Here is a 22,941-nt window from a genome sequence, read left to right as displayed (position 1 = left end):
AAGTTGTTTTGTTTTGCTTTGAAGATAGCTTTTAGCATACATTCACAGAGCAGAATCTGAGCAGATGTATTTGTTTGGCCCCTTTCCTTTCTTCAAGATAACCATCAATATCCAATCTGCTTGAGTTCTCAGTTTTAAAAAATACTAATTGCCATACATGAAAGGAACACTGAGCTATGACTGCCTTGTAACTTGGGGGATTATCTGCTGATGTGAACTAAGGCTACCCGGGTATGCCACCAGCATGCCTTTTCAAAAACTTGGGTTCATTTGTGTTCTTTTGTAAAACACTGTGGGTGGAAAGAGCTACGTATGAATAAAATAATTATAGAAAAATGCTCTGGTATTGTCTCCTTGAAGTTGGGAACAGCTTAATAGTTGCTAACAGCATCTTGGAAAGGGCAATGAGAGTTTGCAGATCACATCAGAAAAAGACATACATACATACATACATATATATATATATAAAAATTGGTCTTATGAAAGGAAGCTACTGCAATGTTTTGTTTTTCTATCTGCTGTTAATAGGCCCAGAGTACTATGCTCTTGGAATAAAAGTCAAGAAGGGATCAAAGAAATACACAAATTGTTCCAAGGTGATATGGATGAGTTTACTGAACAGCAGCTGCTGCCATGCAATATGGCAAGCCCCTTTTGAAAGTGAGAGCATGCGATATGGCATGGGAGTGGTGTGCCATTGAAAGGGGGGAAAGTACACAAAACAACAACAACCCCACAACACAGTAGGTGAACTGAACTTATGTTCTTGGTAGCTCTTTCGATCCCAGGTGACTTTAATTCTACCACCCTTCACCCTCAACAGTCATGGGCCTGGTTCAGTCATTCCTGCCAAACCATAGTTTAGCTATCAGGAATACGCTTCCACTTTCAGGGGCCCTTCACATATGCTGATTCCTTCCTGCACTCTCTCGTTAGTAGTAAACTTAAGTTGCTTCCAGACATAGGGCCTCTAGTACTGTTTGTTAAAAGACATTATACAGCTGTTCTGCCTTTTCCTCCTTAGCAGATTTTGGTGGTAAGAAAAAGATGGAAGAAGGGGCTGGAAAACCTGGGAAAGTTACAAGTTGAAATGTGGTCATCAAGACTCCCCCCCCCAAAAAAAAAAATTTGAGGAATTAGACAGGCCAATGGTGCAATAAAGCCACCCATAATTTGCCATGGTTTCTGAATCAGGAAAACTGTGGTTAATGCTAACCATAGTTTGTTTTGACACTGTATTGGAAGCAAACTGTGATTAGGGATAGCCATGGTTACTTTGCCTAACTTGCAAGCTGCAAGCCACAGCAAACGGAACCAGAAGTACAGGAGGGAAATGGCATGTGCGAGGACAGAGTGCACAAGTCCCCAGCACATTCTTGACATCCAAACTATGGTTTGGCCATGACATCTGAACTTCACCATGGGTGATTCAAACTTTATTGGAGCCATCTAATGAGTGCAAATACTCACTCACTGAAGTGGCCTTCTTTTTGATCAGTGTAATATTGGGAAGGTACTCACAGAAGATTACAACATGAGAAGGTCCCAAGGGGCCAGTGTTGTGTAGTGGGACTGCCACTGTGGTGTAGTGGTTAGAGAGTTGGACTGGGTCTCAGGAGATCTGGGTTCAAGTCCCCACTTGGCCAAGTCACTGGTGACTTTGGGCCAGTCACTTTCAGCCTAGCCTACCTCACAGTGCTGTTGTGAGAATAAAATGGAGTAGGGGAGGACCATGTAAGCCACCTTGGGTTCCTTGCAAGAGGAAAAATTGTAGGATATAAAGATAATAATAAATACATATAAGGAAAACCAGAAATTACAGTGCTCTAGTGAAAAGACCCCCTCAGATTTGTCTGTGTCTGATGGCTGTAACAGCATCTGAAAAGTTTGTTAATCATATTATGTGTATATTAGTCAACGTGTAATATTTACAGCTCTTATGTCTGACTATCTTACAGTGCCTGAAGCAATATGTGGAGCTTTTGATCAAGGAAGGTCTAGAAACGGCAATTAGCTGCCCTGATGCTTCCTGCCCGAAGCGAGGTCATCTACAAGAAAATGAAGTACGTTTCCTAATACAAATTCTTCTTACATAAAAGTCCTGCCCAGTTATTATTACAGATTTTTTTGGTGTTGAGATTATGTAACTGCTGCACCAAATTCATTGTCTGTCATTGATCTGTTCCTTATTTGTATTTTTCTTTGCAACAGATTGAGTGTATGGTTGCATCAGAAATCATGCAGCAGTATAAGAAACTACAGTTTGAAAGAGGTATAGTATGGAGCAGCAGTCTTAACTCCAAAACGCACAGGTGACCCCAGACTGTGTGGAAATAATTGTATTCTGTAACTTCAGTTTTATTCCCATTTAACTGATGTTATAATATGTCCCCATGTGTTTCTACCCTATTCATACATCAGATGGGTGAGTGGATAAATGAGTGTGTTTTGAGGAGAGCTCTCTCTCTCTCTCTCTCTCTGTCTCTCTCTCTCAAACACACACATACATTTATGCCCCATACCTATACAAAGTTCTGTTTCTGTAATTTGTTCAGGAGCTTTTGAGTAAAAAAACAAAAAATGGCACAGGGAGAGAGAGAAGACATTGCTTTCTACATACATTCCTTAAACTCCTCTTGCAAACAAGGGCCAAAAACAAGCACAAAGTTAAGTGTGCTTATACACTTGAAATCTCTGGCTTTAAGTGCACCAAACACTGTGTTGGGTTGTAGCTACACTAGCCCTTTTCAGAATGTTCCAGTTGTACACGAGAGCCTGCAGACAGGATTCTACTTTCAGAAGTCCATGCTCCATGCACAAAAGTTGCGGAAGCAGGCCCAGGAAGTGCAACTGTGTGCTTGCTGTCCTCCACATATTTGCCTGCAGGTGGAGGACACTTCTGAAAAGTGCTCCTCTGAAACAAATGGCCGAGTACTTCGCTCTAAGGATGCACCTTTGTATTAGCTTATTTCCAGAAATAAACATTTAATGTGAATCAAAATGGTACTTTATATTCTGGAATCTCGACGTTAGAAAGAAATCCCATGAGACCACAAAATTATGGCCTAATATGGCCCAGTCCGACCAGAGTTAATAGAAAGGAATGGAACTTATACAGCAATCCTATACCTGTCTACATGTCATGGGATTTACTCTCAGGGATGTATGCATTGGTCAGGATGGTCTGGATTGGGATGTATATGTTCAAGATACTTCCCTAATTTCCTAGAGAAGACATTTCAGTAGCGTAAAAATGAACAACCTGCTAATTGAAACATGATCGTTAGCAAAGCAGAGCCTAAATGTTCAGATATGGGCTCTTAATTTAGGTTCATTTGTTTAAGATACTTCCTGTATCTCAAAGCATAGGTGATGTTAAAAGTGTTGTTAATTTTCCACATTTGTGCAGATGAAAGAGCTGTACTAATGACAGTGTGTGTTAGACTTAAAATGTCTCTTTTCTACTGCTTTCTGTGTCATATTATAAACATTCAGAAGTGTGGCATTAGATGAGATATAAGATTACATTGTTGTTGTTCAGTCGTTCAGTCGTGTCCGACTCTTCGTGACCCCATGGACCATAGCACATCAGGCCTTCCTGTCCTGCGCTCTCTCCCGGAGTGTGCTCAAGTTCATATTCACTGCATCGGTGATGCTATCGAGCCATCTCATCCTCTGCCGTCCCCTTCTCCTTTTGCCTTCAGTCTTTCCCAGCATCACAGTCTTTTCCAGAGAGTCTTCTCTTCGCATTAGGTGGCCAGAATATTTGAGCTTCAGCTTCAGTATCTGTCCTTCCAATGAGCACTCAGGGTTGATTTCCTTTAGGATTGACTGATCTGACCTCCTTGCAGTCCAGGGGACTCCTAAGAGACTTCTCCAGCACCACAGTTCGAAAGCATCAATTCTTCAGCGCTCAGCCTTCTTTATAGTCCAGCTCTCACAGCCATACATTACTACTGGGAAAACCATAGCTTTGATTAGATGGACCTTTGTCGGCAAGGTGATGTCTCTGCTTCTTACTATGCTGTCTAGGTTTGCCATAGCTTTCCTCCCAAGGAGCAAGCGTCTTTTAATTTCATGGCTACAGTCACCGTCTGCGGTGATCTTGGAGCCCAAGAAAGTAAAATCTGTCACTGCTTCCATTTCTTCCCCTTCTATATGCCAGGAAGTGATGGGGCCAGATGCCATGATCTTCGTTTATTTAATGTTGAGTTTCAAACCAGCTTTTGCACTCTCACACCCTCAACAAGAGGCTCTTGAGATCCTCTTCGCTTTCTGCCATTAGGGTGGTATCGTCTGCATATCGGAGGTTGTTGATAATTCTCCCGGCAATCTTAATTCCGACCTGTGATTCATCCAACCCGGCGTTTCTCGTGATGTACTCTGCATATAAGTTAAATAAGCAGGGTGACAATATGCAGCCTTGTCGTACTCCTTTCCCAATTTTGAACCACTCGGTTGTTCCATGTCTGGTTCTTACTGTTGCTTCTTGACCCTCGTACAGGTTTCTCAGGAGACAGGTAAGGTGGTCTGGTACTCCTATCACTTTAAGAATTTGCCACAGTTTGTTGTGATCCACACAATCAAAGGCTTTAGCGTAGTCAATGAAGCAGAAATAGACGTTTTTCTGGAATTCTCTTGCTTTCTCCATGATGCAGCGAATGTTGGCGATTTGATCTCTAGTTCCTCTGCCTCTTCGAAACCCAGCTTGTACTTCCGGTAGTTCTCGGTTCGCATACTGCTGAAGCTTAGCTTGTAGGATTTTGAGCATCACCTTGCTGGCATGTGAAATGAGTGCAATTGTACGGTAGTTTGAACACTCTTTGGCGTTGCCCTTCTTTGGAATTGGAATGTAAACTGACCTTTTCCAGTCTTGTGGCCATTGTTGAGTGTTCCAAATTTATTGGCATATTGAATGCAGCACTTTAACAGCATCATCTTTTAGGATTTTAAATAGCTCAGCTGGAATACTGTCATCTCCGCTAGCTTTGTTGTTAGTAATGCTTCCTAAGGCCCACTTGACTTCACTCTCGAGGATGTCTGGCTCAAGTTCAGTGGCCGCACTATCATGGCTATCAGGGACATGAAGATCTTTCCTGTATAGTTCTTCTGTGTATTCTTGCCACCTCTTCTTAATCTCATCTGCTTCTGTTAGGTCCCTGCCTTCTTTGTCCTTTATCATGCCCGTCTTTGCACAAAACGTTCCCTTGAGATCTCCAATTTTCTTGAAGAAATCTCTAGTCTTTCCCATTCTGTTGTTTTCCTCAATTTCTTTGCATTGTTCATTTAAGAAGGCCTTCTTGTCTCTCCTTGCTGTTCTCCGGAACTCTGCATTCAGTTGGATATGTCTTCCGCTTTCTCCCTTGCTTTTCGCTTCCCTTCTTTCCTCAGCTACTTGTAAAGCCTCATCAGACAGCCACTTGGCTTTCTTGCATTTCTTTTTCTTTGGGATGGATTTCATTGCTGCCTCCTGAACAATGTTACGGACCTCCGTCCATAGTTCCTCAGGCACTCTGTCTATCAGGTCTAATCCCTGAAATCTATTCCTCACCTCCACTGTATATTCTTAAGGGATATGATTTAGGTCATACCTGAATGGTTTAGTGGTTTTCCCTACGTTCTTCAATTTAAGCTGAAATTTTGCAACAAGAAGCTCATGATCTGAGCCACAGTCAGCTCCAGGTCTTGTTTTTACTGACTGTATAGAGCTTCTCCATCTTTGACTGCAAAGGACATAATCAATCTGATTTCGATATTGACCATCTGGTGATGTCCATGTGTAGAGTCGCCTCTTGTGCTGTTGGAAAAGAGTGTTTGCTATGATCAGCGTGTTCTCTTGGCAAAACTCTATTAGCTTTTGTCCTGCTTCATTTTGTGCACCAAGGCCATGCCTACCTGTTATCCCGGTGATTTCTTGACTTCCTACTTTAGCATTCCAATCCCCTATGATGAAGAGGACATCTTTTTTGGTGTTAGTTCCAGAAGGTGTTGTAGGTCTTCATAGAACTGATCAACCTCAGCTTCTTCGGCATCAGTGGTTGGGGCATAGACTTGAATTACTGTGATGTTGAATGGTTTGCCTTGGATTCGTACTGAGATCATTCTATCATTTTTAAGATTGTACCCCAGTACTGCTTTTCCCACCCTTTTGTTGACTATGAGTGCTACTCCATTTCTTCTAAGGGATTCTTGCCCACAGTAGTAGATATGATGGTCACCTGAATTAAATTTGCCCATGCCTGTCCATTTTAGTTCGCTGATTCCCAAGATGTCGATGTTCAATCTTGCCATCTCATGTTTGACCACCTCCAGCTTACCTTGATCCATTGATCTGACATTCCAGGTTCCTAAACAATATTGTTCTTTACAGCATCGGATTTTCTTTTCACCACCAGACACATCCACAGCTGAATGTCCTTTCGGCTTTGGCCCAGCCACTTCACTCTTTCTGGCGCTACTTGGAAATTCCCTCTGCTCTTCCCCAATAGTATATTGGACACCTTCCGACCTGAGGGTCTCATCTTCCGGCGTCATCTCTTTTGGCCTTGTGATACGTTCCATGGGGTTTTCTTGGCAAGGATACTGGAGTGGGTTGCCATTTCCTTCTCCAGTGGACCACATTTTGTCAGAACTCTCTGCCATGACCTGTCCGTCTTGGGTGGCCCTGCACGGCATAGCTTATGGCTTCACTGAGTTACGCAAGCCCCTTCGCCACAACAAGGCAGTGATCCATGAAGGGGTAAGATTACATACATACATATATTCCAAATGCATTTGCTGTCATCAGCAAATAATTTAATGCAGTGGAACTTACTTTTAAGGAATGATGTATAGGATTATTCTGCAAGAATGCATTTGGAATATATGTAAGATTACATACATACACACATATATTCCAAATGCATTCTTGCAGAATAATCCTATACATCATTCCTTAAATGTAAGTTCCACTGCATTAAATTATTTGCTGATGACAGCAAATTATTTAGGGTGGTTAAAACAAAAAGGGATTGGGAATGCTGCAGAATGGTCTCTCCAGTCTGGGAGAATGGGCATCAAAATGGCAAAAGCGGTTCGATGTAAGCAAGTGTAAAGCAATACACACTGGAGCAAAAACTCCCAGTTTCACATGCAAGCTGATGAGATCTGAGCTAGTGATGATTGACCAAGAAAAAGGGTTTGGGGAGTGGTGGACAGTTTAATGAAAATGTCAACCTAGTCTGAAGCTGCTGTGAAAAAGGCAGATTCCATTTTAGGCATAATTAGGAAAGGAATCGAAAATAAAACTGCCAATATCATATTGCCTTTATACAAACCTATTGTGTGACCACACTGGGAATACTGTGTACAGTTCTGGTTACTGCACCTAAAAAGGATATTGTAGAGCTGGAAAAAGTGCAAAAAGGGGCAACTAAAATTATAAAAGGGCTGGAGTAACTGTCCTATGAGGAAAGGTTACAACATCTGGGACTGTATAACTAAGAGGAAGGGCGAGTGAGAGGAGACATGATAGAGGTGTACAAAATTATGCATGGTGTGGAGAAAGTGGATAGAGAGACATTTTCCTCTCTCTCTCATAATAGTAGAACCTGGAGTCATCCCATGAAGCTGATTGGTTGGAGCTTCAGGACAGGAAGTACTTCTTCACACATTGAATGTAATTTGCTACCACAAGATGTAGCGATGGCCACCAGTTCGGACGGCTTTAAAAGGGATTGGACAAATTCATGGAGGATAAGGCTATCAATGGCTACTAGTCCTCATGGCTATGTGCTACCTCCAGTATCAGAGGCAGTATGCCTATGTACACCAGTCGCTGGGGAACACAACCATGAGGGTGCTGTTGCACTTACGTCCTACTTGTGGGTTTCATACAGGAAGCTGGTTGGCCACTGTGTGAACAGAATGCTGGACAAGATGGACCTTTGGTCTGATTCAGCAGTGCTCTTCCTATGTTCTTATGTTAAGTGGAGGTTACTCCCAGGGAAGTGTGCAGGAGATTGCAGTCTTGGTGTCATTTGTGGAATCACCCAGATGTCCCAGACTAAATCTACTGAATTGGGTTACGTCTCACAGGGAATTCTTTGGGTGTGATATTATAGAATGTGACAACGGGGGAACAGGGAAGCAGAAGTGACTCATGTTTCCTGTTCCCTGTATTTTCCATCTTGTCCAAAATAGAACTTGTGCATCTCTCCCCGGAGGCAGATGGTGCACTTACTCCTCACACATTCCTGAATGTTGAAGACCACATAGAATATCGTCTTGGACGTAATCAGGCATTGGCCGTTGCTCTGTGTGTTGCATGGTTTGAGATCAATTCTGCATCTTTTTTTGCTGGAACATAGGAAGCTGCCTTACACCGACTTAGACGTGGGTCCATCTCACTCATGTTGACCAGCAGTGCCTCTCCAGGGTTTCAGTCAGTCCTAGCTCTTTCTGGAGATGCCAGGGATTGAACCTGGGACCTTTTGTATACAAGGCATGAGCTCTACCACTGAGCGACAGCCCCTCCCAACTGTGTCTTCTTTCTATACAGAAGTGCTTCTGGATCCTTGTCGGACTTGGTGCCCTTCTTCTTCCTGCCAAGCCGTTTGTCAGCTGCAGGAATCAGGACCTCAGAATCCCCAGCTGGTACAATGCAAAGCTTGTGACATAGAATTTTGCTCGGCGTGCAAATCTAATTGGCATCCAGGACAAGGCTGTCAAGAAAATATGCCAGTCAGCTTCCTTCCAGGGGAGACAAGGTACAGGGTGATTAATCATGAAATGATGTTGGCACAGTTCTTAACATGTTAATAGCAACTCCTTCACTCAGCACAAAAAAGACTGATTTTCATTGTCATTCCCTCGGGTGTCTTACTAGTTATTTAAAACCATTTTCCCTCCCATCATTATAGTGGAGCAGAAAAAGCCAACCCTATGAAGGTAGATTGTCTTATTTCTGAAACCAGGTATATACACTCAGACAGGGTGTAGATTGTGAACTACTGGTAGATCTCTGTGTGGTTTGCAGTAGATCTCCAAGAGTTTCTGACCCCCAGCACTTTAATAGCAGCAAATAAGATTGCAAGCGTGGGGAGAGAAATCTGCCAACGCTGGCCTTGTTCTAATGGCTTCTCTTTCAGCCCCATGGATTGTCATCTGTAAAATAGAAGTATAATTGATTGCTTTTGACCAGGTCTTTATTCTACTCTGCTGGCCAGTTTTAGGGTGTTGTGTTAGAATCCCTGGTCTCTGGAAACTTCCATGTAAATTTGTATATATTCCTATATACGTTTCATAATTGATGATCGATAATTAACTTTGCCTGCCACACCCCACCACACAGCCCAGCAAGCCACCATTTTGTGTCTGGCTCTGGTTGGTAGACCTCATCATTCCAGTAAAAAAACACAAAATGGTTCCCACAAGTCTGAAGTCTGCCCACTCCTGCACTAAGAGTTTCCCAAGACTGCATCAATGCAGTTACCTTTAGCAGCATGGGTCTTTCCCATGCCGCTTGGTTAGAGTGGAGGTCCATGGTATCAGGAAGGGACTCCATACCATGGCCCCATCCTACACCTGTGTTACTCAGTTTCCAGAAGGGTCAATGATCACTTGGGAAGGGAAACCCAATGTGGACTCTTCGCATATGCCTACAAAAATCTAACATTACTGGGCATTACAGAAAAGAGCAGAACACCACTACAAGTAACTTTGGAAGAAGCTCAGAATGGTGTCCACATTTTCCCCTTCTGGGTACATATGGTATTGATTTGAGTACTGGTGAGCTTATTGCTAGTTGACCTGAATTTTTTGAGCTTAGTAGCAGCCATTTTGGTGAAGGATATGTCATCTTGGTGGAAAATGAAAATATGTCTTTGCTCATGGTTGTGTCACAAATCCATCTAGACACAGAAATAACTTCAGTTTGAAAGTGGCAGAGTGCTGAAGAAATGCAGCTTTTTAAAAAAAATACCAAGAAATATTTATCCCGTAATATTACCAAAATGTCTCTTCCAGTTCTGTTTATAAAATGGAAGAAGATGATGCTCCCATCAAACGCTGCCCAAAATGCAAAGTTTATATTGAACGGGATGAAGGCTGTGCCCAAATGATGTGTAAGAACTGTAAACATGCCTTTTGCTGGTATTGTTTGGAATCACTTGATGTAAGTATACTTTACATATTTCAGTTTGAGACTGGGAGATTATCATTAATTAAGGGTATCCCTGTATTAGATATAGTAAATGACTCACTAATTTAATTGGGATGTTCTAAATGTAAGTTTACAGAATGTTCAAAAATTGTAAAGATGACTATTCAAAGGTTAACGAGTGCTAGATATTAACCTAGATGTGTTTATATCTACAGACTATTGCATGCTTTCTAATTGTTCATTGCAATAACGTTAAATGACACCATTTCAGGAAAGTAGTATTGTTGCAAAAGGCTGCACTTAAGGTTTATATATACTTGTGACATTATTGCCATTAAAAAATAAATCAATCACCATTTTGGAGAATTAAATGGGTGAAATATTGCAAGGGCCATTTTATAGAGCCTGGTGTAATTTGTTAGTCATACTAGAACAGAAGGCTTCTCACATTAATTTTGCCCAGACTACTTTTTCCAGCAAGAAGATGACTAATTATGTCGAAAAACGTTGAGCAGCAGTGACAGAAAGGACGGTAGTGCTGAATAATGACAACACTGGCAGCGAGGACATCAGCCCAGGGAGTGGCTTTTTTCATCTTTCCTTTTGTGATGCCTTGCTGCCAGAGGGAGCAGTGGTGTGCATTGTCAGCCTCGATGAGGAGGCCCCACCCATAGGGCCAATGTCCTGCTGCCATTTCCAGAGCAGGAGGTACACCCCAAGGTCTGCTGAGCTGGTGGGTTACCACCAAAAGGGTCAACACCAAAAGAAATCACCCCTATGAGTCACCTCTTTGGGTTGGCACAAGGCTGAGGGTGCCCCCCCCCCCTTTGGGCCATTTCAGTCTAGCCCTCTAAATATATTTTCCTCACCCAAATTCTAGGATACTTCTGAAGATCTTTCTGCAGAGAGAATTACTCTTAATGCTGAGTTCATAGTAGGTGAGCAATCTGTGACTCACAAACCGTAGCCACAACCTGCTCACTGCTACTCAAGAGCTAACTGAGTGACATCACAGCATTCTGCAAAGTGGTAGAAGTCGTATCATGTGACACCATTACACGGTGCAATGTGGCTGATGCCCAAAACAGGTAGAGATAAATGGAAAATGTTGATCACAGGTATTCTTTGTGATATTTGCTGCTTAAAAAGCAAATTAAAGGGCCATTCACTACTGCCATGTACCCCTAGTCTGTGACAGAACCCTAGGACTACAATCTTTTGCACCCTTACTTGGGAGTAAGCCTCAGTGAACTCAGTGGGACTTATTTCTGAGTAAACATATAAAGGATTGGGCTCCACATGTCTGTTAAGTGACATGCGTTCTTCTGAAACATGTTGATTGTTTGGCAAAGGTTAGCTCCCACTACCACTAAAAAGTTATTTTTCCACTCTCCCTTATTGATATTTTATAGGATGACTTCCTCCTTATACATTATGACAAAGGGCCATGCCGAAACAAGCTAGGTCATTCTAGGGCATCAGTTATTTGGCACAGAACACAGGTAAGTGCCAATTGGCCTATAGTATCTTTGCTATCTTTCTAATTATCTTCATGCAGATCTAAAGTGACTTAGGGCTTCTCCACACGGGGCTCTTATCTTGCTATTGAGATTGGTTACTCACAGAAGTTTGTGGGTCCTTTACATGATGTTGTCAACTTCCAGGGTGTCTCCCACTCTAAATGACCTTTATCCCATTTTTTTTAAAGATTGGAGATAATGAGCTATCAAATTACAGTGCACTGAGTTCCCTCTTGAAAAGAGGAAATCCTGCAATAAGAGGAGCTAGGCCTCAGCACCATCTAGTGGCTGTATAATGAAACATACAGGACACACAGATAAGGGGGAAAAACGGGGGCGGGGAGGAAGTGCATGTAAAGAGAGCCCATCGTGATCCTGCATTTAAAACAGAAGCAGAAAGCCCCAGTAAAGTGGCAGGATTTTAGTATAGTGTAGAAATGCTCTTTGGAGGATTGTGGGGCAGAGAAGAAATGGCATAAAGAAAACAGGAAAGATGTAAAACAAAAAAGATGTTAACTGCTTGACTTGCTTATAAGTATTGCTGATGAAAGGTGATCTAAGATACAAGAATAATAGTATCTTACAGGGTAAACCTAAGTGGAGCAGATCAGCAAATTTCCCAGTGCACCCCCACGCCCTCCTGGCTCACGCCTGCCAGGGCAGAAGGTGTGTATGGGGAGGGGGTGGGGTTGCCAGCCTTTTCAGCCTGGAAGGTCTTTCCATTCAAAATTCCTACCTCCACGCCCAACTGACTGGGCTCTATGGCTGGCACAGCTATCAGGCCCAACTTGGGGGGGGGGGGAGCAGCTTTGAATTGAGTGGATCCAAAGCTGGTTTCTCCAGGCCAGAGAACATTGGTTATTGGATTAAATAAATTAAAGGATTAAAATAGAATAAATATAAATAAATTGTTCTCCCTGAAACACCCTGTTTGGGGGCATTCCTTCAGCTATTGCTGGTGGGATTACTAGCTGGAGAACTGCTGCTGGTAGTTTTCTGCCCATCTGGGCACAGCGGGGGCCTCTGCTGGTCCTCTCTGACATGGCCGGCCATCGTGGGTTAAATAACCCACGATGAGCCATGGTGCGTGCCAGGCGTGTGTGGCCACTGTTTTGAATATGCAATCCTGAATTGTGGGTTGCACCATGTGGTGCAAACCCAGCCACTATGGGTTATTCAAGGATTAAACAACCCTTGCGTAACCTTCAATTAGTAGTAGGGTTATGCTGGGGTTGTTTAACCCTTGAATAACCCACGGTGAATAACCCATGGGTATGCACCACATGGCACAACCCTTGATAGCCCTGATGCATATTCAGAATGGTGGTTGCATGCACCCAGCATGCACCACAGGTCATCCTGGGTTAAATAACGATGTCATGTGAACTGGCCCTCTACCTCTCAGAAGCTGGCAGAGAGCCACCAGGGCATCACCTGAACCCCGTTCCAGACTCTCTAAAAAGGGAGGAAAGGCCATAGTTTAGTGTCAGAGCACCTGCTTTGCCCGCAGAAGGCCCCAGGTTCAATCCCTGGCATCTCCAGGTAGCGCTAGGAAGGAACCCTCCCTGAAACTCTGGGGAGCTGCTGCCAGTCAGCGTCAACAATCATGGGCTAGACGGACTAATGGTTTGACTCAGTATGAGGCAGCTTCCAATGTTTCTATTAGCATTGGGGTAGGAGCTAGGATTGGGCTCTTGGTTCTTATTCGAGGTGAGCTGTAGAGAGAATACAAAATCTCTTGGATGTTCCTTGAAGTGTTCATGAGGCAAGTACCTGTAGGGATGGACGGACTCACCCACACTTGGTGGGCGCTTGTCGAGTTGCCGCTGCTGTCCACCCCCTCTCGCTGGGCCGTGCAAGCCCTCAAGGGGGAGTTGAACAGTCTGGGAGCACCCTGCAGCCACTCGATGCGAGCCACTGTTTTTACACAAGATTGCAGCTCTATAATTTCCATATTTTTAATGTTGCGCAAACTGACGGCCATACAGGGCTTTATGCAGCTCTAGCATTGGAGACATAAAGGCTTTTATGCCTGTAATGTTGCAAAGATGGCCCTGTACGGCTGCCATTTTGCATAACATTTAAAATATGTAAGTAACAGAGCCACCATCTTGCCTAAAAATGATGGCTCGCATTGAGGAGCTGGCAGCTGCGGGATGCTCCCGGACCGTGCAGTGCTCAGCGAGCACATCCGCAAGCGCCCTGCAGCCCAGTGAGCAGCGTCCAGGGGGAGGGGAGAGTCAATCAGACTCCACCCCACTCTTGGGCACTCACGACATCCCTACGTACCTGAGCCACATTGAGGTAGAAAGTGCTGTAATATGTGGCTGGTCTTGGTCCCGGCTATTCTCTTGAGCTATGTGGATAGCTAAAGAGCTGGATTTTTGCTGGGCAGAAAAAAAGAGTGAGCAGCCATGAGATTTACAGACGTCAGTCCCTAAACTCCAAAGAGCTTCAAGAAATTGAGATAGTCCAGAAAGCAGATTGCTGGCTACTGAAATCTGCATCATTTATTTTGACACTGAAGACTATTAGAAGCATGGTACTAAAAAAAGAAACTGAGCTTTAATTGTGATCAAAGTCAAGTTATTGCAGTCTTAAGCTTTGCTGGGAGTGCTAAAATTACACTTCCCAGATGATGTATGATAGGACATTTTAAAGAGGGAAGCAGACATGAAGCAGACATTAAATACCATAATAAATCCAACACTCCACAAAAAAAAAAAGAAACCGTGGGTTTTTTAAAAACTTAGAATAAAGACCTCCAAGTATGCTATTACATAACAGAGTACTGTATGCTGAAATGAATATTGTTCTACAGTGCCACCTGCTGACAAAAAACAATGTGATTGTTCAGCTCCAGTAAAGAGAGAAGGTTAGGTAATAAAAAATACATGGTGATTATAAAGTAGTTAATGTTGGATTCCACTTCCCCTATTAAACAAAATGAAAAAATGACACACACACCCCAACCCCACTTTAACTCCATAATCATATTATGCCAGAATCTAAGGACAACTCCTTAGGAAACTATCACATCTGCTCTGCTGTCCCTCAGGCAGACAATTGTTAAATCAGTACAATCATAGTTTCAGTACCTTCTGCCCAAGTAGCTCTTGACAGTCTCAGCAATTTGAAGATTTTAATCCTCCACTAAACCAAAATCTTAGATTGATATTTAATAATACTTTGCCAACTCCCATGCTTAAGGCTTAGCCCTATAGCCCTCCTCCTGTGTACTAAACCTAAGGGCCCACATTACCTCGTTTGAGCATAATAATCTCATCTATTTATTTATTTACAAAATTTGTATACCGCTCCACATCTAAACAGATTCCAGAGCATGGAACAACAAGAGATAAAATGAACAAAATAGAGCAAATTACTTAGCCAAAGGCCATCTTCTACTGAAATTTAGATGTAAGTTGGTTAGGAATGGAACTCTGCTTATGTTACTCAACCAAGTACTGTGCTCAGCACCATGTATGCAGGAGAAGGGAGGAGAGCCCCCTTTGGCCTGAGTCGGAGGGACTCTACTTAGATTTGTAATAAACAAATGACTCATTCTTGTTTGGAACAGTAATATCAGAGGGGTGTCCGTCCACAGTGAACGTGTTGATAAGACCAAGGCTTGTATCCAAAGTTTGTTTAACTTAAGACTCATTCATTTCAATAGATCTACTGTAAGTAGGACGAGCACGGGATACAACCCCAAGTAATATTTCTGCTAAAAGCGATAGATAAATGTTAAAGATGAATGGGGGTGGGGGTAGGGGGTTAAAGATGAAACAAACAGCCTGGTTCTACGAGATGTCGTATTGCTTATTCCAAAGAGTTGTGTTTATATGAATTGGAATGGTGTTCTGTTTCCTGGAATCTCTGAGACAGAAGCTCTTGCGCTGATACAGCGGTTTGCTGGAACAGATGGCGGTGTTAAAGACCGCCCCACCGCACCCCTGTGATGCGAGGAAAACAGTCTATCCCTGGTCTCAGTGCTAGAGCTGCTGCAGCAGCTGGTGCTGCTGTGCCAACACTTTCCCCACAGTTGTGCTGTGCAAGGGGTCAGCTTGTAGGTGGACAGCTTCTTGGGCCAGGATTTTAAGAACGATTGGAGCAGCCCTGCATTGATGCTGAGAACGTAGGACAGTAGGAGGCATCCAGCGATTCCCTGTGGCGAGCGGCAGAGCTGCTTAGCCTGCTCCGTGTGTCACGGGTACGTTCGACAGCGGCCCCTTAGGACTGGAGCGCCAGTGTGACTGTCAGCTGGAAAAGGATACGCAATCCCTTTTCATTGCCCATAAAAATTCGCCTCTGTTGGGGAGCCTTACAAATAAGCATTGGGCTGGGAGGGTCTTCTGCTTCCGTCACCTGCCTGGAAAGAGGAGAGAGACAGAGGTTGAGGGGGCAGATCCAGCAGCTGAAATGGTTCCCTGGGAGGGAAGAGCAGCACAGACCTTGTAACAGTCGCCTGTCCTCTCATACTTGCTCTCTCACGGAGCCTGTGCCCAGGTTTCTGAAGCAATGGCTCTTTGCCATACGAAGCCCAGTTAATGCCTAGGCCCATGGCTACATTCAGAGCCTTTCATGAGAGAACAGTTGGCATAAGTGACAGAGAGCGGTAGCGACAGAGTCACAGCTGCCAGTTTTGAAAATAGCCCTTGTTTTAATTTCTGAGTGCGTTGCTCCAAAACCCCACAAAGACAGCTCCTTGGCGCATTTAAGCAGTTAACGAAAAGGTTGATGGAGATGCACGAACTCTGCCCCAGTCCTCCTTAAAGCAGAATTTGAGAACTGTTGACACTCATCCTTTTCTATTTTCTTTTTATCATTATTATCCAGGTTGTCGGGATCTTTGCAGGATTTGGGCTGTTATTGTTAGTGGCTTCCCCTTTTCTTTTACTTGCTACCCCATTTGTTCTCTGCTGCAAGTGCAAGTGTAATAAAGGAGATGATGACCCTCTACCGACTTAGACCAAGTGAAGGTTGGACTGGCTTATCATCACCGTACATTTCCTCCCCCCTTTTTGCACTTAATATTATTATAGTCTTACTTGCCCTGATCCTGACTTCAAGCAAGAACTGAGGTGCCACGATTCCAGGAATTACAGTGACCACAGTTTCTTACCCATAAATCGGATTGCAGAGAACAAGGCACTCTGCTGTGTTTAGGAGCTGGTATGAAGCAAGTTGAACATCAGAAATGGAGCGGTCAATAACACAAGTCATTCCTTGTTCGCTCCAGGGCTATGTTGGCAGACTTGGAACTGAGATGTTACACCATCAAATCGAAAATCTTCACATATCTCTTTGCATCAAATTGAAGTGTCTTGCCTCTAAATATGTGTGTTTTTAAGAATCGTCATTTTAAATCAGTACGTTTTAGATGCGACTTTAAATACCTGTTTATTAAAACTAATTTTAATCTAGTTAATATTTGCCATGGGCTAGATCCTGCAGTCACACAAACAGAGGTCTGCTCATGCAGTGGGACTTCCAGTTGCACAATGGGACTTCTCTATCCTTTCCTCCCACCTGCAGCCCCCGTGTGCCCCCCAAATCTTCTCCAGAGGTCCCCCAACCCTCTGGAGCAGATTTGGGAGGCATGCAGTGGAGTGGGGAAGGGTTCAGGGAAGGGAGGGGAAATCCACTCTGCCAATGGCTACCCTTCTGCTGGCAGAACAACATCATTTGATACAACCCCATAGGAAAATGTCTGGCTATCCTTTCTTCCTGCACCTATCTCACACACAAAATAATAGCAGTCTAATAGGGCACAAATAGGCCATCCTATGCCTTTTGACTTTTTCAGAGACAGATGATATTTCTGCCTACTAACATTTTGGGGAATTGTGTGCGCTATTGTATGGATGTGTATTTGTTTTTAACCTTTTTTTTTTTTTTGGCAAAGATTTGAGGTTGAGTTATATGACCTAGACCTGCTACTTAATCAAGGCTCTTTAAAAATGTTGGTATTCATTACTCTTTGAAAGTATGTCTTTTCTCCCTAGATTTTGTTTTACTTGTTAATTAGCTTTCTGCTTCATAAATAGGGCTACTTCTAACCGAGGATCTTTGTATGTATGTTTAGAGAGAATTGTTTAAACCAAATGTGCAAATAGATGCTGTTCTGAATATTGTGAAGGTTCAAGGTGCCTGACTCATTTGTTTTACCGGCAAATACTAATATAAAGAAAATACGGTGGTGATCATTTCATGCTTAGGCACTGCTCTGTGAACAGGAAGGAACAGGCATAGAACTCAGCACAACTCATTTTCCTCCATCACCTTCCCTAACTGTCCCTTGGCGCATGCACTGGCCACTGCACAAAATAGGAGATCTCAAATATATGTTGGTCCTCCCCAGTACTCTTCCCCCGGGGATTGCGGGGGCAGTTGGATGAATATGTGGGGTGCAAATGGACTTCCTATCTTGTGTAATAGCTAGCATACACCAAAGATCAGCTGGGAAGAAGGAAGGAGGTAATGGAGTGCCATTCAGTCTTATGTTTATTCAACCCAATGTACTAAGCTGTGCACATATGGGGAAGTATAATGTCCCAAAGTAGGACATTTCTTTATACAGTAGTCAGCAACTCCATCCTATAAAGTATGCAAATTTCTAAACTCAAAAGAGCTGTGTGTTTTTGCTGTTTTGGTTCAATAAATAAAAATGCCTGCAATGGTAATATGTAAAGCCTGTTAAAAAATGAACGTATTTAGTCCATTTTAAAAACAATTATATTTTATGCTGAATGATATTATGACAAAGTTTGTTTTAAAAATACCCTTTTTCCCATCTTAAACTTTGGTCATTTTGCTGCTTTATTATTGTCCTGGCACTCGTGTAATTTGAAGTGCTGCCAATTCTCCCTAGGGAGTATAATGTAGATATCAACTCACTATTGATCAACTCACTATTGATACTCACTGTTTTGCATTATTTGCAGGGAGACATGTTGATTTCCAAACCAGGAAAACATAGTAGCTAAAAATGTAATATAACCATATGAAACCTGTTCCTGAAGAATGAGGGAAATGGGAAAAACTTTTAGATGCATGTTTAACCCCAGAGAAACAGGGGCTATTTCAGGGCATAAGTATGTAGCAGTTTATTTATTTATTTTATTTATCATATGGCACATTCACATCACGTTACAATAAAAACATAGAGCATAATAAATATGAAATATAAAATATAGACAAAAAGATCACAAATGTATGTCTAGGTTACAGATACAGTTTTTTGTTTCAGTTGTCACAGCCAGGAAATCAGCAAAGTCTCCATTGTAGGCTTGGTTTTGACGCTCTGTCACTATGTGTTGGATAGTTTGTTTTTCAGCCCCACAATCACAATTTGATGATGTTGTTTTGCCCCATTTATAAAGGGCATCTGCACATCTACCATGACCTGTGCGAATTCGGTTCAAGGTTGTCCATATTGCACGGGGCTGGTCAAATCCAGGTGGTTTTTCCAAGATGCAAGGCAAGCTTCAGCATTGTGGAGGGCAGTTTCCTAGCCAATGTTGTTTCCACCTGTTGTGGATATTAAAATCATCTTCTAGAATAGCGGTAGAAATGGCTGGATGTCTCGATCTTAGCCTGTTTCGCTCCAAGTAGATTATGTCATTTAATATTGGTAGCTGAAGATTGTGAATAATCTTCTGATATTCTTGAAGAAGGGCACTCTTTTGTCTTGCATCCAGAGGTGGTATGTGGCTCAAAACAGGCAGCCAGTATGTGGGAGTAGGTCACATCGTCCCACTAACGATGCACATTGACTCATGCAGTTGTGTATCGATCTTTCTCGTGTACAGACTATTAAGCCACACTGGGGCACAGTACTCTCCTGCTGAGTAAACCAGACTGAGTGTGGTCATTCATCATATCCTCTGTCGAACCCCAGCTAGTGCCACATAATTTGTGTAGAATGTTATTTCTACTTCTCAGTTTGGCAGCTGTCTTCATCAAGTGTTCTTTATAAGAAAGTGTCCTATCCAGTCTGACCCCAAGATATTTGGGATGCATATTATGATTGAGGCGGTTGAGCTCTCTGCCAGCTGATCTATTACAAAGGTTGAAGCATGTTATGCAGCAGTTTGGATTGGGGAGATGTACATGCATTTAAAGCACACCTGATCCCTGCCATCCCCACATGCCACAGAATTAATCCATTTACTGCAGTCTGCACTACAGGAGGAAAAGGAACTCACTTCATCCATTTTTGGACCTCTGGTTTTATGCTAATACGCCCAATCAGTTGCACAGTAAGTTGTTGTCAAAATGCACCTTCAGACATTATATTAACCCCATGCTGTTGGTGGCCATAGCACAATAAGCATGGTATGTCTCCTCCTAATTGTCCCGTTAGACAGCCCACCAGGTATAGTTCACATTTAGTCATCTGCCAAGTTTCCAGCATTTCTGTTATAACGACAAGTGGTAGCGAATTCACTTTGCCCAGTTCTCACCTTTCTCAACCTTTAGATGAAAATTAGCTGAGTCAACAAGCATCAGTGAGACCTGCTAATGTGGGCACTCACATTAGCAGGGCACTCACAATTTTTTTGTTCTCCTCTCTTGTGCCAATTGGAGCTTTTTTTCCCTAATCCTAATTCACAGGGCAGGGGTGATCTTTGTCAGTATTGCAGTGCAGGAGTAAAGAATTAAACCTCCCCATCTGCTGTGATCCTAATCTAAATCCCCCACCCCCTTCTTACTGTCAAGTTAAAAAAAACAACAGACAGAACTACATGCTGCGTAGTTAATGTAACATGCAGTTTGACTAGTTGATGTGGGTGTGTGTCCGTCTCGCGCGCACACACACACACACACACACAACCTCCAGAGGCATTCTGTCAATCTGATTACCACAAATGTCTAAACCTATGTCACACCCAAACAAATGCCACTAGTGTAACATTCCTTTGCCATCATATTGCTGTCTTGGTCCTGTCTTTAGAAGTGATACTCTTTCTAACATATCACATCTGAACCCTTAACAAACACTTTTAATTAGGAAAAGGTTCTTCACACTGTACCACACTTTGAAATCCGCTTCACGTCTAGGATATCAGACATATTATTCTGCATTTTAAGTCTGGGGCCTTGCCTTGAATTAGATAGTTGCCATGTGTTGGCAATGAACTGATGGTTACATATTCTAGCGGACAGAATTATCCTGCCAACAGAGGGTAATATAATATGAATGTATTTAAACTTCAGTTTCAAAGCCTCTGTATGGGAACACTAAATGTTCACATTTTTATTATAATTCTGATAGTTCTCCAATGTAAACTGAATGTCACCTCCTGATATCACTTGTATTTAATTTCTGTACTGTTGCTTACCTTAAGTACATTGCCTTAACCCCCCTTTTAATGGGTAGTTATATAACTTGCATATTCTGGACAAGACTGATGTCAGCTCATCTCATGGCCTGGGCCATTTTCTCACCCCAGCTGACACTAGGTATAATTCTGCTGCCATAAAAATTAGAGCAGGACATAGCAAAATGTTCTGCTTTGTTTAGTTTATATCAGATTGATCCATGTCCATGTGGGTTTGAGCAAGTCTCTTGACTGCATCTTAGTTTGTCCCACCTGTAAACAAAACCCACTTCGCAGCCATGTTATGACTGATCATATCAAGCTTCTCTGGAAAGCACTTGGGAGTATCACTTCAGTTGTTTTCAACTTGAACCCTTCCTGCAGAGGTAACAGTCCAGTAAAGTTTATTCTGTGTGTACCTTAAAACTGCACATAATAGGCAGGAAGTATTTGGACCAGTTCCTTTTATACAATGAATGGTTTAGTATACCTAGCACAATTATCTTTCTATCTGGAAGCAGAGCAACAGAAATTCTGGATATGAACCATCAAACAAAAGAAAAGAAAATACGTACTTGTATGTGATTTTAAAGATTTGGCAGAGGGAGAAATGAGTAGGATATTTTTAGAAGATGCTTACAAAAATCTCTGCTGAATTTTACTGTAGATTTGGGTTTCTGAATGACTTGATCTTATTTCTAGAGCAGCACCGAAAAATTAGAAAACCACCACGCCCGTTCTTCGTTTTGATTGCCAGACTCTGATCAGACTCTGAGCATTGCATGGTTTGTTGCGGTTTTCAGTTCCTGTATTTTTCCTTACTAGTTACAGGTGAGCATGAATGTGCATGCATGTTGAAAACTATGATCTTCAAGCCCTGTGATCATACCAAGATCCTTTGGTGGGGCTTGTTTAATCAATACGCAAATAAGCTCCTGCACATTGGTAAGCTGTAAAGTGTGTGTGTGTGGATGTGAACTGAAAATTGCAGCAAATTCTGCATGCAAAAATGATTGTAGGGAATTTCCAAGTTAAACAGGAAAGAAAATGGAGAAATGCAGGATAGAGCCAGGCCATGTAACAAAAGCAAAAGGGAGAACTCATCCCTCGTTATTATGTATCTATCGATGTTTCTTGACTACGGACTGACCAGTCTCAATAGGAAGCCTTGGCCATTACGTGCGGCATATATAAAAACACCATGTAGCTTAGTTTTGCAAAGAAGGTTCTCCCAGGCTGGGTCTCTACTGAAGATGAGCAATAATGGAAGTAGCGGATGTTTTCCTACAATCATGCTTACTTGCTAATATGCTTCCATAAAGTAAAAGCCTGCCATTTGTGTTTAAAACCCCGTGGTGGTTCTTGCTTTGGTATGTATGTAATTCTTTCTTAACAAGAGTCCAGGAACATTAGGTACAGGTATGCGCCGTATAACTGAACCTTCCTTGCTCATTTTACCATGGATGTATTTTTAACCTTGCATAGAGAAGCATGGAGGAGTCATGCGTATGTATAAATTATGTATTCAACTAGTCTAAAAATAATAATGATAATAATAAATTTTGTTTCTGTATTTGAAATGTAACTACATTTTGTGCCACTAACACTGTGATGTATAAAAGAGCTGTTGAATGCCTTTGAATGTTGTTTTGTACTTTGAAGCATATTGAAGAGTTTTATTTGTAATTTCAATAGATATTTTAAATGAATATGTCTCCTGTCTCGGTTTTTCCCCCATGCCCCCTACCCCCCTCTGTTAGCATACTAGCCTGTTAGTGGGCTGTTCCTAAGGGCCAGTTTACACAACCTTCTGCGATGGTGAGAAGTCAACATCTCCCTGCTGCCCTCCAGAACTATGCAAAGAGTGTTCCAGGCCAGATTCCCCTTCATACTGCAAGAAAAAGCACATGAAAACTTAGCATCCTGGCCACCAACAAGCCACAAGCATAGGTAG

General features: G+C 42.5%; 1 protein-coding gene across 2 annotated transcripts in view; it reads left to right on the top strand.

Moving 5' to 3' along the window:
- The window catches only part of RNF144A (ring finger protein 144A), a 79,231-nt gene extending 56,531 nt beyond the window's left edge, over window positions 1–22,700 (top strand). Inside the window, exons 3-8 of one of the 2 annotated variants that reach the window (XM_084826693.1) lie at window positions 1,959–2,063; window positions 2,212–2,272; window positions 8,540–8,747; window positions 10,006–10,153; window positions 11,554–11,643; window positions 16,501–22,700. In XM_084826693.1, the coding sequence (XP_084682819.1) occupies window positions 1,959–2,063; window positions 2,212–2,272; window positions 8,540–8,747; window positions 10,006–10,153; window positions 11,554–11,643; window positions 16,501–16,632 (744 nt within the window). In that variant the 3' untranslated portion in view covers window positions 16,633–22,700. The remainder of the gene's footprint in view (window positions 1–1,958; window positions 2,064–2,211; window positions 2,273–8,539; window positions 8,748–10,005; window positions 10,154–11,553; window positions 11,644–16,500) is intronic. The other variant, XM_084826694.1, reaches the window with a different exon arrangement.
- The last annotated feature ends 241 nt before the right edge of the window (window positions 22,701–22,941 follow it).

Source organism: Heloderma suspectum, chromosome 1 (genome assembly GCF_057233095.1).
Source record: "Heloderma suspectum isolate Gila_16-S chromosome 1, 16-S_ref, whole genome shotgun sequence".
NCBI classification, from domain to species: Eukaryota; Metazoa; Chordata; class Lepidosauria; order Squamata; family Helodermatidae; genus Heloderma; species Heloderma suspectum.
The sequence above is the reverse complement of the archived record's forward strand: the minus strand, read 5'-3'. Positions and strand labels throughout refer to the sequence as shown.